The sequence below is a fragment of the Truncatella angustata genome, assembly GCF_020726525.1.
Source record: "Truncatella angustata strain MPI-SDFR-AT-0073 chromosome Unknown BKA67scaffold_1, whole genome shotgun sequence".
NCBI classification, from domain to species: domain Eukaryota; kingdom Fungi; phylum Ascomycota; class Sordariomycetes; order Amphisphaeriales; family Sporocadaceae; genus Truncatella; species Truncatella angustata.
The window spans coordinates 2,404,192-2,419,368 of record NW_025763381.1 but is presented as its reverse complement, the minus strand read 5'-3'; the positions used below and the strand labels follow the sequence as shown (position 1 = coordinate 2,419,368).

General features: G+C 48.6%; 4 protein-coding genes across 4 annotated transcripts; all 4 read right to left on the bottom strand.

The window, feature by feature from the left end:
* Positions 1-665: 665 nt before the first annotated feature.
* On the bottom strand, positions 666-2,926 carry BKA67DRAFT_21054 (Septin-domain-containing protein). The gene is made up of 4 exons (XM_046095489.1): positions 2,429-2,926; positions 2,148-2,324; positions 1,616-2,082; positions 666-1,560 (listed from the first exon to the last, which is right to left on the bottom strand). The coding sequence occupies exons 1-4, from the start codon at positions 2,724-2,726 to the stop codon at positions 925-927; spliced, it is 1,578 nt and encodes a 525-aa protein (XP_045963757.1). The 5' UTR covers positions 2,727-2,926; the 3' UTR covers positions 666-924.
* A 2,806-nt stretch (positions 2,927-5,732) lies between these two features.
* BKA67DRAFT_510243 (SNF2 family N-terminal domain-containing protein) lies at positions 5,733-8,597 on the bottom strand (the record flags this gene model as incomplete). The annotated part of the gene is made up of 3 exons (XM_046097310.1): positions 5,733-5,962; positions 6,065-7,664; positions 7,728-8,597. 3 exons carry the CDS (start codon positions 8,595-8,597, stop codon positions 5,733-5,735), a joined length of 2,700 nt encoding a protein of 899 aa, XP_045963756.1.
* Positions 8,598-9,347: 750 nt separating this feature from the next.
* BKA67DRAFT_589540 (cysteine dioxygenase) lies at positions 9,348-10,054 on the bottom strand (the record flags this gene model as incomplete). Its single annotated transcript, XM_046104476.1, has 3 exons — positions 9,348-9,472; positions 9,521-9,770; positions 9,842-10,054. The coding sequence occupies 3 exons, from the start codon at positions 10,052-10,054 to the stop codon at positions 9,348-9,350; spliced, it is 588 nt and encodes a 195-aa protein (XP_045963755.1).
* A 2,237-nt stretch (positions 10,055-12,291) lies between these two features.
* On the bottom strand, positions 12,292-13,444 carry BKA67DRAFT_666422 (uncharacterized protein). The gene is made up of 2 exons (XM_046108593.1): positions 12,602-13,444; positions 12,292-12,534 (listed from the first exon to the last, which is right to left on the bottom strand). Exons 1-2 carry the CDS (start codon positions 13,306-13,308, stop codon positions 12,507-12,509), a joined length of 735 nt encoding a protein of 244 aa, XP_045963754.1. The 5' UTR covers positions 13,309-13,444; the 3' UTR covers positions 12,292-12,506.
* Between the last annotated feature and the right edge of the window lie 1,733 nt (positions 13,445-15,177).

Here is a 15,177-nt window from a genome sequence, read left to right as displayed (position 1 = left end):
CGCTAGATGTCAATACATATATTTTCCAAAGATTGAAAAAGAAAAATACTAGGTTAGGATGGACAACACAGATCGCATCAGTAATATACATATAGGGGTGCACTATTTAACTGCATATGGCATCCTATCACTTGGGAGCTGCACGGAGAAAATATGGCACACCTGAACATGTCAACCTAGGCCAAAGTCAGGCGTTCGTACAGTCTAAGAAAATCATCCATCATCATTTTAGACGACCTAGAGTAGAAAAAAAAAAAAAGGCACCGTCTCGAGTTACAGAATAACAGAAAGGGAAAATCAAATTTTGATCGATGCAAGGAAAAACGGAGTGCAAGCCCATAACATGCGGCAAGATGTGTTGAGAGATTTCCCCGCTGGGTGGGCGGCGGTTCTCTCCTAGAATACATGCATCTGGTACGAGTCCTTCGCGAAGACGCCTTCACCAACGAACATTATCCCCATCCTTCGCAATAGCATCCCGAGCATGAGCTCCTCCCATTCGTTTCCGGGGTATACTGTCGTAACGTGCTGAACTTGCAATGTCCACAAAAAGAAAATGATTGAGCTGGTAGCATGACTGGCTATGGAGCAGTGTCTCGCAACGTCCAGGCAAAGTGTATCGGATCAGATCCCCCACATCACCCATAGTCTGGGTGGCAGGGTCGTGGGATCTCTAACGCGAGGTTGACTTTGTTGTCGGCCAATTACGATGCCGTTGGTGATTTGATGGCGCCGTTCGCTCATGATTTGCCTTCGCTGAAGACCATCTTCTGACAGACGCGTGTATTAGAGAATAATTAAAACAAGAGAGTGAATAGACAAGAGCAAGAAGCGAAAAGAACGCGACAGGCTTGTTTTGGCAGTGGGAATCATTAGGGCTCGGGGCATGAGTCGTAGAGAAGGACGAGTCGATGATGCGACGTGCTAACGCAGGGAGAAACCCTTGCGCTTGCCCTCCTTCTCGATCGGCCTGCCACTCTCGAGTCTGCCCTTCTTCTCCTCGAGTTCTGATCGTTGCCGCTCCAGCTGCTCCTTCATCTCGCGATGCCGGGCGTAGAGCTCTTCTTCGCTCTGCTTTAACTTGCTTTCTTTCTCGGCCACCTTTTGTTGGAAGACCATCTTCATCTCGGCCTCCATCTTGGCGAGCTTCTGCTCGTGTAGAGCACGCTCCTCTTCTTGCTTGACGGCAGGGTTGACCTCCTTGAAGACGCTAGGGTCTTGAGCAACACCCATAGCAGTAAGCTTGTCAGTTCTGTAGTTCTCGTACAGGGCATTGTTGGTGTGCTCCTTGAGCTCCTCCATGTGCGTGCGGATAAGCATTTGTCGAAGCTTGACGAAGTCGCAGTGCTCCTCGTTGTCGACCTCGATGACACCCCAGGGGTAACGACGGCCACGGACCTTACGACCATCGGCGTTGGTGATCTCGTTGTTCGCACCGACGACGGCAAAAGGCACCTTGGACATGATCTCATTATTCTCGGCAATAGTCTCCTCATCGTCTAGCTCGTAGCGAGGGCCCTCAAAGATCTGGATGTCGTGGTGCTTGATGTCGCTAAGGATCTAGATTGAAAAATTAGCATCGTCGGCAGGGCGGGTAGGATGGATAGAAGCTTACTCTGGCCTTGAAAGCAACAATCTCCTCGTCGGTCAGGGTGTCGGCCTTGGCGATGACGGGGATCAAGTTGACCTTGGTGTGAAGACGACGCATGACCTCAATGTCCAGGGGCTTCAGGGAGTGACCTGTGGGTTGAATAAAGTAGACACAGGCGTGGATTCTGTTATCAACAATGTTCATGCGGTTGACCTTGTTCTCGGCATCCAAGTATGCGTCATATCGCTGCTCGATGTTCTCGACAATAGGTCTCCACGACTCATCGTTGTTCACAAAGTCACCAAAACCAGGGGTATCGACGACTGTGAGGCGAAGGCGGACGCCGGCCTCCTCGATATCTGCGCTGATGGACTGAATGGTAACAGTCTTGGGGATGATGTCCAGACTGGGTCCCTTGCGCTCCTTGGGAGGGTACAGGGAGGTGTTGAAGAGAGTGTTAACGAGGGTGGATTTACCCAGGCCAGATTCACCTGCAGTCGTCGGTCAGTTTCTGTGCATTCGTGCAACCGGACATCTGAGCTCCGCAAAAACGTACCGACAACCATGACATTGAAGTTGAAGCCCTTTCGTACACTCTTGCGGTGCCATTGGTTCGGCAAGTTGGCGAAACCAACGTAGCCGGTCAACTTTCTGCGAACAATGTTCTTGTTCTCGTTCACAATAAGTGGCTGCGTGCTTGGGGCACTGGGGGCCAATTCGGGCGAAGCTTCAGCTAGAGACCAACAATAGTTAGCACAGAGTCACTATTCTGATCATATCATTCAAGTCCAAGAAACAACGGGCATATTGCAAGAGACGCCCGGGTGACGAAGCTACCGTAATGAGGAGGCACATTGTTGTCATATAGTCCAGAATAGTCCATGGGCTTCAGTGGCTTGATGGTTGGTGCATCCACGACAAGCATGCTTCTGTAGTGTCGGACGAAAGGGTCCTGGTTCTCCTGATGAGAAAGAGCGGCGCTGTTGGACCTGAGCCTCGGAGCTGCTGGTGCTGGTGCCGGTGCCGAGACCGAGCCCCGACTCGATTGCTGCTCAGAAGCGACCGACTGCATGGAGACATTGTCCAATTGGACACTCCTGTTTCGTGTCTTGGCGTGGCTGAGAAAGGTATGCATTTTTGTTTTGTTTTCTTTTGTTTCGTCTCGTGAGATCTAGTAATCTTCTCGAGGTGGGCAATGGCGCGAGGGAAACCGATGTTCCTAACAATGGCGGAGTATTCCAAAGAACCAAAAAGGAAGATCAAGAAGTGATAGATCAACCAAAAACCGGCGTGGGGAGTGTATGTTAACGAGTGTGGGTGATGAGGTCGAAATGAGGTTGAGAAGCGGCAAGCGTCAGACGACGGGACGAGACGTTGAGTCGTTTCGAAAAGTAGACCATCAAGTCAGACAGAGCAACAGCGATACGATGCCATGGAAGGCACGAATCGAGTCCGGTAGTGAATGTTGGAATTTGAATTTGCCATTTGTGTTCACGGTGCCTCTTGCAACAGTTGCTTCTTGAGGAAAGACAGGCGATGAGAGGTTGTGCTTACCCATGTCGAAGGTCTGACAACGCTTCGATACCTATGAATGAGAGATGTCGAACGGAGGAAAGCGCGAGGTCTGCCAGTCGGATCTCGAGGTCAGCTGCAGGTTCAAAGGGCAAGGCAATGATAATGCTGGACGTCGGGGCAGTCGTCAAGCGGAGGGCACCATGTAGAGCAGTGGAGGACTCCTGAGCAGAGCAGTGGAAGCAGTGGCCAGGAACACAGGCAAACGGAAGGTGTGTCTGATGCTCGAGTAGATCAAAGAGTATGACTTGCGAGTCCCAACTAGTCGGCGAATGATGTTGGAGAATGACACTCTGTTCCCAGTGCAAAGTTGAGGATGGTGATGGAATCAGGTCCGAATCCTTCTCAACTGCGGGTGCTCGTGTCGGAAATTTCGAGGCTCAGGATTACTTCCAACGTACGTACCTAAGTTAACGCAATGTGATGTCGCCGAGCCGTAGTGCTGTCGTGGCAAGTCGCGGGTCCAATTAGTCACGGCCGCGAGCACAGTGCTGTACCGAAGGAGAAGAAAAACCAGAAGTCTGCAATTAACCGTGTGAAGGTGTAGGGAATGTATGAAAATTCACAACAACTGCGAAAAGGCTGGTCAACACGCAAAAGAGGTGGTTGATGATCCAGCAGGGGGGGGAAAAGACACAGGAGATTTGGGGTTTGGGTTGGCGGAACAGTAATGAAGGGATCAACCAGTCCTGGTCGTTGTCCTTATTACCTGTCCCTGTCCTATCATGTCCTGTGCGACGGACCACTACAGTACATTCAGCTTTTTTGGCCTGTCGCGTTGCGCTTCAGCAAATTGGATGGGGTCAGGCACGGCTTTAGGGGAACATGCATGGGGGGGTGGGCGCCCAGATTGAGGGACGAGGACGAGAGTACCGATTGCAAAAGGGGCTGTCCACTAACGTTACTTAGTAACTACAGCACATGAGCGTAGTACGCAAGGCCCGTCGGGTCGCTGCCGGCTGGTCTGCTTTCGAGCTTCACGGGGACTCCAGTCACTGTCAGCTGTCAATGATCGTCGTGGTCGGCTAATTCTAATTCAGGTTTGGTCGTCGTCGGTGCTTTGCTTTGCTGAGCTTTGCTCTGCTTTGCTCTGTTTTGCATTTCTACACCCAGGCTCAGCAAAGCAGTAACTACTGCAAACAAGGGCACAGTTCATCTGCGTGTCGACTCCGAGTTGGCCCCAAGGCACGCCGGCTCCACAGATAACTAATGGGACATTAAGGTACGGCAGGGGTCGCTCCTGAGCCAGAGCTGCTAATTGGTCATATGTTCTAGCTGTGCAGGGATTCTGTTCAGAAATATGGCTTTCCTCAAATCATCACAATCCAGAAATAAATAGTAGACAACTTGTGCTTGCACATCGCCATACAGTGAACAGCTCACGATGCTCTCGAGCACCAGCATCGAGGTCCAGTGCCCAGTCCCGGCGCTCAAAATCCAGAGGAGCGAACGAGTGAATGAATGAATAAATAAATAAATACACATGCAGCCACTGCCCGCTTACAAGCTTTCCCGTACTCGGGCACCAGTGACTGCAAGATTCTCACGCGGCCTGGGAGACAACAGAGCAGAAGCACGGACACTACAAGCACTTAGCCGTTGGACCCTGACGCCCAAAGCGATTGGCGTCGACTCTGGGGTGGCAGCGGGACAAGATGCACCATGCTTGAAGTCGATGAAACGTCAGGTTAGTTACCTTAACTTGGGTTTTCAACGGCGATGAGGCAATGCCAAAAGAGGGAACAACAACCACAACTATGCACTCGTTTCTAGTCACTCAACTAGTCCCCGCAAGACATGACTGTTTGGGTTCTCTGTCCTGCGGTTGAGGGTCAGCATTCGTTCGTATTCAGGGGACGCAGCAAGCCAAATACGACTTGACAAGCGTAAACAGATCCACTAAACCAGTTAATCATCATCTCATCTGGCGATAGAGAGCACGAGCCTCTCGATTGCATTTGAGCTCATCAGGTACGGATCCGTACATCCCAAGCCTCCATTGAACCCCAAATTTGGATCAGTATTTAGCCACTTACACTTGAAACGCCTACGACCGTTGTCCAGTCATGCGTAAAGCGAGACCCTGAAGAACACATCATAGGCAGCGAACTGTAATCCTTCGTCAAGAATGAAACTCACCCGACTCACCGAATTGAGAACTCACAAACAAGCAACGAGGCCGACTCAACCACATTCGGACATCGGGTTCTTTCCGAGGTCTCGAGTTATCCTGCGGCATAATGCAAATATGAGTGTAGAAATATAATTGACAATTTATGTTTAGCAACGCATCTTGATGCCCGCTTTATACACAGCAATCTACATAGGGTGATCTAGTATCTGCGCGAGGTCTTTGTCGGCGTCCTTTGTATTGAGGAACTCCTGACGCCCCTTTTTTGCGCCTCAGTATTTAATACAACGCAAATCTAGCCTGTGACGAAGACCAAACTATTTTGCGCTTCCACTCTTCAAAGAATATCACCAAACAATAACACTTCAAGTGTAGAGAAGCAATAGCAGATGTCCCATACCTCACCAGACCGCTTCGCTTAATCATTCCTTCTCCGACCTATGAAAGCAATTTCTTGATGTCCGCCATTGATCGTGTGTCCTTGGCTTTGCCACCTTTGGCCTTTTCTTGGAAAGCCTCGCTAACAATCTTTCTCTTTTCGGCTTGAACATCAAGCACACGCTCTTCGATCGTGTTCTCGACGACCAGGCGCCAGACCGTTGTCGGCCGGGTTTGGCCAAGTCGATGGACACGGTCGACAGCTTGATCCTCAATTGCAGGTGCCCACCCTGTGAATAGTCAGAACGGTGGCTTTCTCTTTTTTTTTTTTGGGGGGGGGGGGGGGGGGGGGGGGGGGTTACAACTAGAGCATAATTAGAGAGCAAACTTACAGCTATCAGCTAGGATGACGGTGTCAGCAGCAACAAGATTTAGCCCAACGCTACAGACTTGCAGACTCGCGAGAAGGATGCGAGTATCCGGGTCCTCGTTCAATGAAGTGATAGAGGCATCTCGCTTCTTTTTGACCATGCTACCATCAATACGTGCAAAAGAGAGGCCAGCTTCCTGTAATCTCAGACCGATAATGTTGAGAAATGAGGTCCACTGTGAGAAAATAATGACTTTGGAACCCTCGTTCTTCAGTGTTGCCTGAAGAATTTTAACAAGTGCTTCTGTCTTCGAACTCTTGCACAGATCGTCCACCTCTATTTTATCCGTAGCCTCATCTGTTTCGATCAACGATTCATGTGTCAATTCAGCTCGACAGTAGGGGCATTTGCCCTGCAGGTCAATTGTCTTGGAAATGCATGGCTTTCCGAAAACATGCTTGCATGCGGTAATTACCGGTTGGTGCTGAGAAATTTCCTCAAAGCAGATTGCACACTCCTCACCGCTGTCGATCATCAATTGAAGAGCTTTTTGAAGAATGGGGATGTTCTTCTCCGTCAAAGAGACCACTTTCTGGTCGTCAAACAAGCTGAGAAGATCGCCGACTCGTTCTTTCGCCAAAGTCCAGTGGTTGCAGACCTGTCGTAGACGGAGCAGTCTCTCCAGGACGTTGGTGTATCTCCCAAGTTGACCTTTGTTCGATTTCTTTTGAAACTCCTCAAGTGCACCTTGTGCTTCAGCCAGCAGAGCGTCGTATTTTGTCTTCTCCGTCTTGTCAAACGAGATTCTATGAATATACTCCGTCTTGGCAGGTAAGTTGAGATTGACGGATTTCATTTCTTTCTTACGACGCAGACAGATGTCTTTCATGAGATGGCCAAGCAGATTGACCGCTTTGATCCTGTCAGGGTGTCTACTGTGTGCCTGCTTGATCGGACGAGCAATGACCTGTGAGAACAAGCCTTCGTCTTGAAGACCGCCACTAAGCTTGAGGAACCTCAACAACGAATAGAAGTCTTTGACGTTATTAATGATCGGTGTACCCGTCAGGACCCATCGAGACTTGGCTTTAAGCATGTGGGCTGCTTGGGCTAACTGAGCCTTGGCATTTCGTATGGTGTGACCCTCATCCAGGACCACTCGACGCCAGTCAACTCCAAATAGCCGTGAAGATTGCTTGGCTTTGGCTTCAGAACTAAGCATACCATAAGTCGTAATGACTACATGATGGCTTCGCAATTCCGATGCGGACATCGGCTTACAAGAGTGGTAGACAAGAATTCGGGGTTGTTGCTCTTCCTTGACATGAAATTTGATTTGCTGCTCCCAATTGCTTAGGACGCTGACCGGAGCAACGATGAGCGTCGGACCATTCCCCAGACCTTCGGACATGATAAGACTGATGATTTGAAGAGTCTTTCCAAGACCCATATCGTCTGCCAGAATACCACCCGAGATTAGTTTTGGAGGGGAAGATGTTGCGAAGCATGACGCAAGGTTTAAATATGTAGTTGAGTTTTTGCGTTGCCAGAGCTGAACAACTTCGTCGGAACCGACAGGAGGAAGCTTGACATTCTCTTTGGCAGCCAACCAAGCAAGACCCTGTGTAGAAAAAACTGTCAGCCACAAATCCTGCAGCAAAGAGCCGGGGTGTAGTCGACGTACCTGAAGTTGGTATGGAAGCAACGTTGATTTGAGGGTCCCTGGCTGTTGCGCCATTGGCATGGCCGCGAGATCGTCCTCGCCGATAGCCAAGGTATCAGTAAATGTGTCCGTACGGACCGAGTCCAAGGCCTCACTTGCAGCGACTAAGTTTTGCAACGAGGTATCTTGCTCTTCCTTCTGAACGGTAGCTTCCGCTGTATTGCCAAGCCCAGTACCAGTCGTGGTGCCGCTCTTCATGCCCATGGCCTTTCTACGAGCTTCTGCTTCCTTCCTGTTGTTCTTCATTTCGGTGGCCTTTAGGAGCTTATCAGCTTTAATTCTATTCTCCAGAGCCGTGCGGGTGTTAGGCTCGCTGGAACCATAGAAGTAAAGGCGAATTGGGCAGTCGTAGAAGCCCTTTTCTCCTGTAAGAACTCCCTCAAGGACAAAATGATCTTGATCAATGTATGGCGCCAACTTGGCAACCAGATTACGAGGTAGATGGCCAATTTGTTGCCCCATCACATTGTTCACTCGAATAGCATTACGGTCATATTGGTTGTTCGGCTCGCGCTGGAGCAAAACCAGCTCGTGGGGCGTGACAACACCATCATAATACCTAACTCCGACAATTTTGGCATCATGTGTGCCATAGAGGTCAAGGGATGGGCTCTCATCGTCCTGCGTAAGGTCGACGAGATCAGCTTCTTCGTCATCTATGATCTGAGTGGATACTGGAAATTGCGAGTCATTTTGTGCTTGGGAGCTTGGAGAGCTTGCTGAGGTCCCATCGTGGCTGATGGATGCTGCAGTTGATCCAGAGACGCGAGCCTGCTTGTTGCTGCGGGCATCAGATCCTGTCGGATCATGGCCTCGTTTTTGGGACACCATTCCGTGTCGCTCAAGCTTCTGTGTTGTTGAATTAATTTGAGATTGTCAAAATGAGATGAATGGGCAAAAATCTACCGGAGATGACAAATAACTTGTGATGACATTGAGAAGGGGAAAACGTATTAATCAAGCCCTGCTGATTAACAATTTCCCCTGAGGCCAAATATTTGCATTCGTTGAACCCCTGGACGCGTTTGCACACTCGACGGCATCAATTGCGCCACAATTGAAAGAAGCAAGTCACGACTTCAGGTGACTTCACTCAATGTGGCTTGAGTGGCTTCGTCCCTTCAAAAGTGGCTTGACTATCTAAGTCGGAATCCACTATTCTCTAGAGCCAGTGGTGAGCAAGGGCGATTGCGTGATTGACTAGCGTCAAAGGCGGACAGAGGTGTTCGTCGCATTGGGGCTCATGGACGACTTCTCCTCTTCTCTTCATCAATTACTAGATCCAAGGCATATCTGACCTTCAGAGAAGCTCGATGACATGTGAGAAGAGCTTGGTCTCCTGTCAAAGCTCCTTGCGGCTGTCTGCACACCACGTTATCGACTGGAGTATAAATCCTACACAAATCCGTACTTCAAGAAGCCTTGGGATAGGACTCAGTTTCGAAAGCAGTGAAGATCATTTTACTACATATCAATCTGATTATGGTGGGATGACTTTGACTCATCAGGTTTCGCTCCACTTCACACCGAGAGGTATAAATCATATCTTGTGGTATCGTATCTCATTACTCCCAACTTCTGTCACGAACCCTTCAACAACCGACCATATGCTGAGTAGTATCCGCACTTGGGCACATGGCTTCTCTTGCCTGTTTTCTCATTGAAGATCCAGCACCCACCCTTGGCAACGTTCGGTGGTGTGTACACTGTTGTTGGTCAGTTGGGTGAAGTGACTGGCAAAGGGAGTTACGCACAATGCAAGGAAACAGCGAAGTCGCTGCCGTCGTTGGACATTCGATGCAGACCTAGTTCGTCTGCCATATACGCGACAGCATTTTCGTCGTGCACCGTCTTTGATTTCATTCCCATTTCCTTGTTCTGGGATTCGTCTGGGAAGTCATATCGCGTCTCGGTGAGGCTACCACGAAGGATTTTCATGAGACAATGGGCATTTCCATGGTCGTGGATCGGGCTGCCTTTGCCTGGCGTCCATACAAGGACAAGCTGAATAGGGTTCATGTCAGCAACAATTCGGGAGTCCTCAGCAAATAGGATGGGCATCGGGCTGAGCCTACGAGGTTACTTTTCCCGTTGCCTTCGTCGACTAGATTTCGGGTGTAGCCTCTACTGGCATCAGGAAGGGCATATTTGGCCCATTCGGCATCATCGGATATGTATCTGGCCATGGAGTCACTGAGAACGTCGACGTCTACATCGTCGGACGTCAGACCGCTAGATTCGCCAAGGGCATCTCTAAGGACGTTGACAAGCTCATCGAATTGGTTCATCTTGTCGTTGTGTTGGATTCCAGAGTCTGAAGATGGAGGAGTGGGAGGGAGGACTGCTGGGCAAGTGAGGTTGCACATTGTATGATCTGATACTAAGGTTCTCTTGTTCAACGTGGCTGATGTGTTGAGCGTTTCGTGAGGAAGCGGTATCTGCGTGGATCCCTCTCCGCTTTTCGTACCTTGTCGGGCTCTTAATGTATGCTCGCCGACCTCGGTTATGCTTGGACGTGTTGGTAAAGCTGCAAAAAGAGGAACATACTAAAGAACAACCAGGAAATTTTAAAGTAGAGATTCCGATATATCGAAGGGGAAGACTTAATTGAAACATATTATTCTTATTATATAACTAAGGGCATCTCTACTCTTCTCTTTCTCTAGGTAAAGTTGCTGACATCCCGATCACTAGAAGAGATCCTAATGGAGCTAGGTCGAAACGGTCTTGGTTCGTCATAATGGCAGTGTCGAACTACCGGCTGCCCACCTTGGCAGGTGTCAGTCTTGATACAATGCTCAGTTCCCATGGCATGTGCGACGTCAAATGTCATGAACTGGGAATATCCACAGATAAGAGCACGCCGAGAAAACATAGCTGGCAACTTTGGCAACTAACAGGGAGATGTTGTGTATATGACCTTGTATTACGTGCTCTAGGCTCAAAATCATTGGTTGAAACACCAATGTAACCGAATCGCAACTTTACGGAGATGATAACTGTAAAGCATCGCTACGTTACGAAAACTTCCTGAAAGCGCTGAGGCCACTTGCCTATTCCGTTGAACAGCCCCGGTATCCTTGACGGACATATCTTTCGGATCCCGGAACTCATGAATTAATCCCGAATTGCGCCATTGCAATTGAATCACTTCGACACTGCAGAACGTCATGACGAGTTTCGGACATAAGCAATTGATTTCATGTCTTAGAACAGCACCTCTAATCGTTCGTTTCATGTAACTCGGAAGACAGTATCCAGAAAATGAAAATGCTTTGAGTACCTGCCTGTGTTATTTACCGATAACGATAAACAGTATCAAGTCGTCGGATCCGAACGCCACTTTTGGAGATCCGTCCTGGAAGTATATCAACCAAATGCTTTATGTTGAATCCTTGTACGCCCCGGCGGACATATCAGAGCAAACATACCACTCAGCATAGCGATTAATCAGTTGCTTCTTGTTGAAACTTGTAGCAAGCAATCCTGTGGCTCATCTGGCGCTCAATCTTTGGAAGCTGCATCACTTGAGCGGCCGGTTAGTATCGGGCCGAAATCTCATCGTATTCACTGGCCAGTCATGGAACGGTTTGTTGCAGTTGTCTTCCTTCCAAGGTCCGATGTTCAACGCATTACGTAGGTTGTACGTACGGGCTTGCACTTGTCGCCATTTGTTCATGGCAAATTATTAGTGCATGCGACGTTGAAAGCAGGCAACTTCCATGGTGAACTGAATAATACCGTCAGGATAATGCCCTGAAGTCCAGTCAAGTCGACTGAAATGACGACCGAAAGTGCTTGTATGCGTTTGGAACATCCCAGACTCCAGAACCAGACAAAGATACATACATCGATCTTGCCATAGGCGTCTAACTCTGAACATTGATCCTCCGAGGTATCCTTGACAGATCCGTAACTTTGAAAATATGGCGGGGAAGGGGGATTTCGACTCCGCATTCCACGTGTGTACGGATACTAGATATGATGCTACAGAATATAGTATATCCTGCCTTGGCGTGTCCATTCGATCTGCAGGTACACCAAGTTCGTAATGACTGGGAATGATGGCGTGATCCTGTTTTGTGGGAGGTGAGATCCAACCCCCTGAGGAAATACTACGTCAGATGCATTATGCAGATAAAGATTCCTCTATATATTCTCGAAATGAAATACGTTTAACGTAAGTAAAGCGACTCGTTTTGGCAACATCAATTTATGTCGCATCTCTAGATGTTCTTACTTCACTCCCGGCCAACCAGAACCACTCAGTCGGTTCATTTGAAAGAAGACCTATGATTATGTAGCCCCATAGAGTTTCTCAACAGAGGAAGGGAATGCCAATTTTTATTGTCAGAAAACTAGCTTTTCCTCCATTCAGTCTAACATGATAAGAATATGGCAGCTCAACCTGTCAGTCCCTCAGCGGTGAGACCACATACCCAATGGTTAGGGCTTTTGCTGCATTGTTCTTGGTTCAAATCTATTACTGCCACTCTTACATGGCCTTACATTATGCTTGCACGTCCGGAGATACCAAGTCAAATTCAAAGAATGCTAGAAACAGCTCACGTCAATGATTTATTCTACCTTCGATACCAATAATTGCATGTCCGTTGTCTTTTGGGGCCAACAAAAGAACAAGGTCGAGTTGCTGGTGCTTGCCTGAATTGTTCTAATCAAGACCTTCCGTATCAGTCGTTCGGATCAACAACAAGAACTAAATGAACTTTTATCGTATAATCAAGTCAATGTCAATGCCAGGAAACCACTGTGGCAGTTGTCAGTCAGAACTGCAGGAGAATGAAGCTTGGCCACACGGCTTGGAAACTACTCACACTGCTGTTCTATTGATACGCCTTCTACAGAGGCCTATAATCTGCCGTTTTGCTTCTTGTTTCTTCTTCACCTTCGGCATTGATGGCGGTGACGGATTGAGCAGAATTTCCAGGGGATCCGCGAAATGAACTTGTGCAATCTGCCGTGAAGGTTGTCTTATCCGCTCGTGGTGGGCGGTGGGCTCGACCTGATCGTAATCAAGGCGAGTATTGTCGAAATGCTCATGGTATGATGGTGGAGGGTCTTGCAGAACACACGGTGAGTACACGGATTCATCAGCTCCGGGCGAATCAACCAATGCAGATTCCTTTCTGCTTTGTAGCAGGTGGTACCGTCGTTGTTGTTCTATCATCCACTCATCTTGATCCTCACGATACGGTTCGTCCTCTCTATTTCTAACTTTCTCAGGGGTTTGGAGCTGCTGAAATAGCCTTTGCTGCTCAAGCATCCATTCGTCTTCCAGCGCCGCTGTGTTGGCACGGGCTTGCAATAATTGCGATTCAGCGTCAACAAGCTGCCGCATGAGATCAATCTCGGTAACACGATGCCTGTCCACAGATTTTGAGAGGAACTCTTCGCGGATACCGGCGTGCATGAGCTGTTGCCTCAAGGACCCAATCTCGTGTCTGAGCTCATCGCGGGCTGATCGACCTGTCTCCTCCAATATATGACGTTGTTGCTCCACAGCCCATCCAAATCTATCCATGTTAGGTATTGTACAACGGGATGTAATTTGAGGTCACTGCGCATTGCTCTGGATTGGTCAACTGCAAAACCGCGTACTTATAGTATTCGGTATAATCTTCACGGTGACAACAAACTGTGGCTAGGATATATTTGTGTTGTTACTTATTGCGATGAAATTCTTTGATCTCACCATGTGCGGTAGACAGCCATTGTTTCATAATCGCCGTTTCCGGACGTTGTTGGCTCGCTTGCGAGTGTATATAAATCTACCAACACCACCAAACGCACCGACCACCACCACCGCACCAAAAGACCGCGGCCCGTTGAATTGTATAATTTCAAAGGAATGGGGTTTGCAATATCTCTATCAGACAGCCACTCACATATCTTTTCATTCCTATCAAATCATGTACATGCCAGTCTCAAACCGACTTCATTGTCTTACTCTAGCATTCAGATAAGGGACAGTAGTCCGAATACGAAAAACATGCAAAGATGGCTTGAGAGACTAACTAGTAAAATACGGACCGCTCATGCTTTCTTCGAAGACTGTCCCTACCGTCGGCACGGTAAGTGGACCGACCTAGTTGTTTGTGACGTATACGTATGGCTGAGCTCAGGGATGAGAGCTCGACAACTAGCAGAACAACAGAATAAGGACTTGATACGTCCTAGTTCTGCTGTACCCTGTACACTCTGTGCCACTTTGATGTCAACAAATTGGCACTGTTCGTTGTCATATGCCTACGTAACTGCATTACTGGCATTCATTGTGAGACGAGAAGTGACTTCCACGCTGAAAGATATCATAAGTGATATTAGACGTGACATCACCAAGTGCTGTCAACAAGAGCTCTCTGGGTGACAGCTATGATAACCGCTAAAGAAATGGATCAGATCTAGAACATATGCTTAGAGTGCTAGGGCTGACTACATACGAGTCCAGCTTTTGTATCGCACTAAATCCGCTCCGGCCGGATGTGAGCTCAGTGTGTGAAACTGAGATATGTTCGAGGTATACAAACATCAACACTTGGATGACGACATAATGCCACGGCGCTCTCCTGTTGATCTATACGCATGCACAGAACAAGTAGGATAAAGCCCATGCACACAGAGCTCAAGAGTTGTTACGCAAGCACTGTCGTAGAATACCGGATCCGCTTGGTTCGAGACTGCGATATGCACAACGCCCCAGTTGTTCGACCCACTAAGGTTAGATGCAGGCTTCAGAAGGGCAAATATGTGGGGTCGTATTGTTAGATTTTACCGTATAAGCGTTGTGACGGGGATCTAGAGCGGCAATACCAGGCATTGATTCCAGTCGCACAATCGTTCGGGATCATTATTCGTGTCTTTTGACGCTATAATGTGGAAGGATGCTGAAAGATGCAAACACAAACGTCATTGGGCGAGAGTATAAACAGCAAAAAGTTTTCTTCCTGGATAAGTGGGTCACGATGCACCGAGCAAGCGCCGCCAGCAGCTGACTCACAGTGGTTGATTTGCATGTGGCTATGAATTAGAAAATTAGTCTTGGAGAATGCTAACCCGGCTATCCGGGTCTGCCGGGTGCCTCGTTGGACCCTGCCAAGTAAGCCCATTCCAGCACATGTCCTAGCAAGATGCATGCCGCAGAGGTAACAGAAGACAGGGCTTGAGAAAAAGTCTAGCAGTCGCCTCATTGATAGGGCAGAGGGCTACTAGTTGTCATGGATAGGACGACGGCGAGTGTGCTGGAGATTACATTTGACCCGAACCGAAAAAGGCATCCCGGGGAAGAGGGTGGCCAAAATCTGTCGCAGAAGCGGACTGTCGTTGCATACCCGGCTTTCATGAGTCAAAGTCAAAACGCACGCATTGGCATTTGTTTATTGTGAGGGCGGAA

Bases quoted from the DNA above. Each gene is read 5' to 3' on its own strand.
- BKA67DRAFT_21054 (XM_046095489.1), bottom strand. From the start codon at position 2,726: ATGCATACCTTTCTCAGCCACGCCAAGACACGAAACAGGAGTGTCCAA. The intron at 2,325-2,428 runs GTAGCTTCGTCA...GTTGGTCTCTAG, and splicing joins CAATGTGCCTCCTCATTACG to CTGAAGCTTCGCCCGAATTG. The intron at 2,083-2,147 runs GTACGTTTTTGC...CGACGACTGCAG, and splicing joins CTTCAATGTCATGGTTGTCG to GTGAATCTGGCCTGGGTAAA.
- BKA67DRAFT_666422 (XM_046108593.1), bottom strand. From the start codon at position 13,308: ATGGATAGATTTGGATGGGCTGTGGAGCAACAACGTCATATATTGGAG. The intron at 12,535-12,601 runs GTGAGTAGTTTC...CAACTGCCACAG, and splicing joins CGTATCAATAGAACAGCAGT to TGGTTTCCTGGCATTGACAT.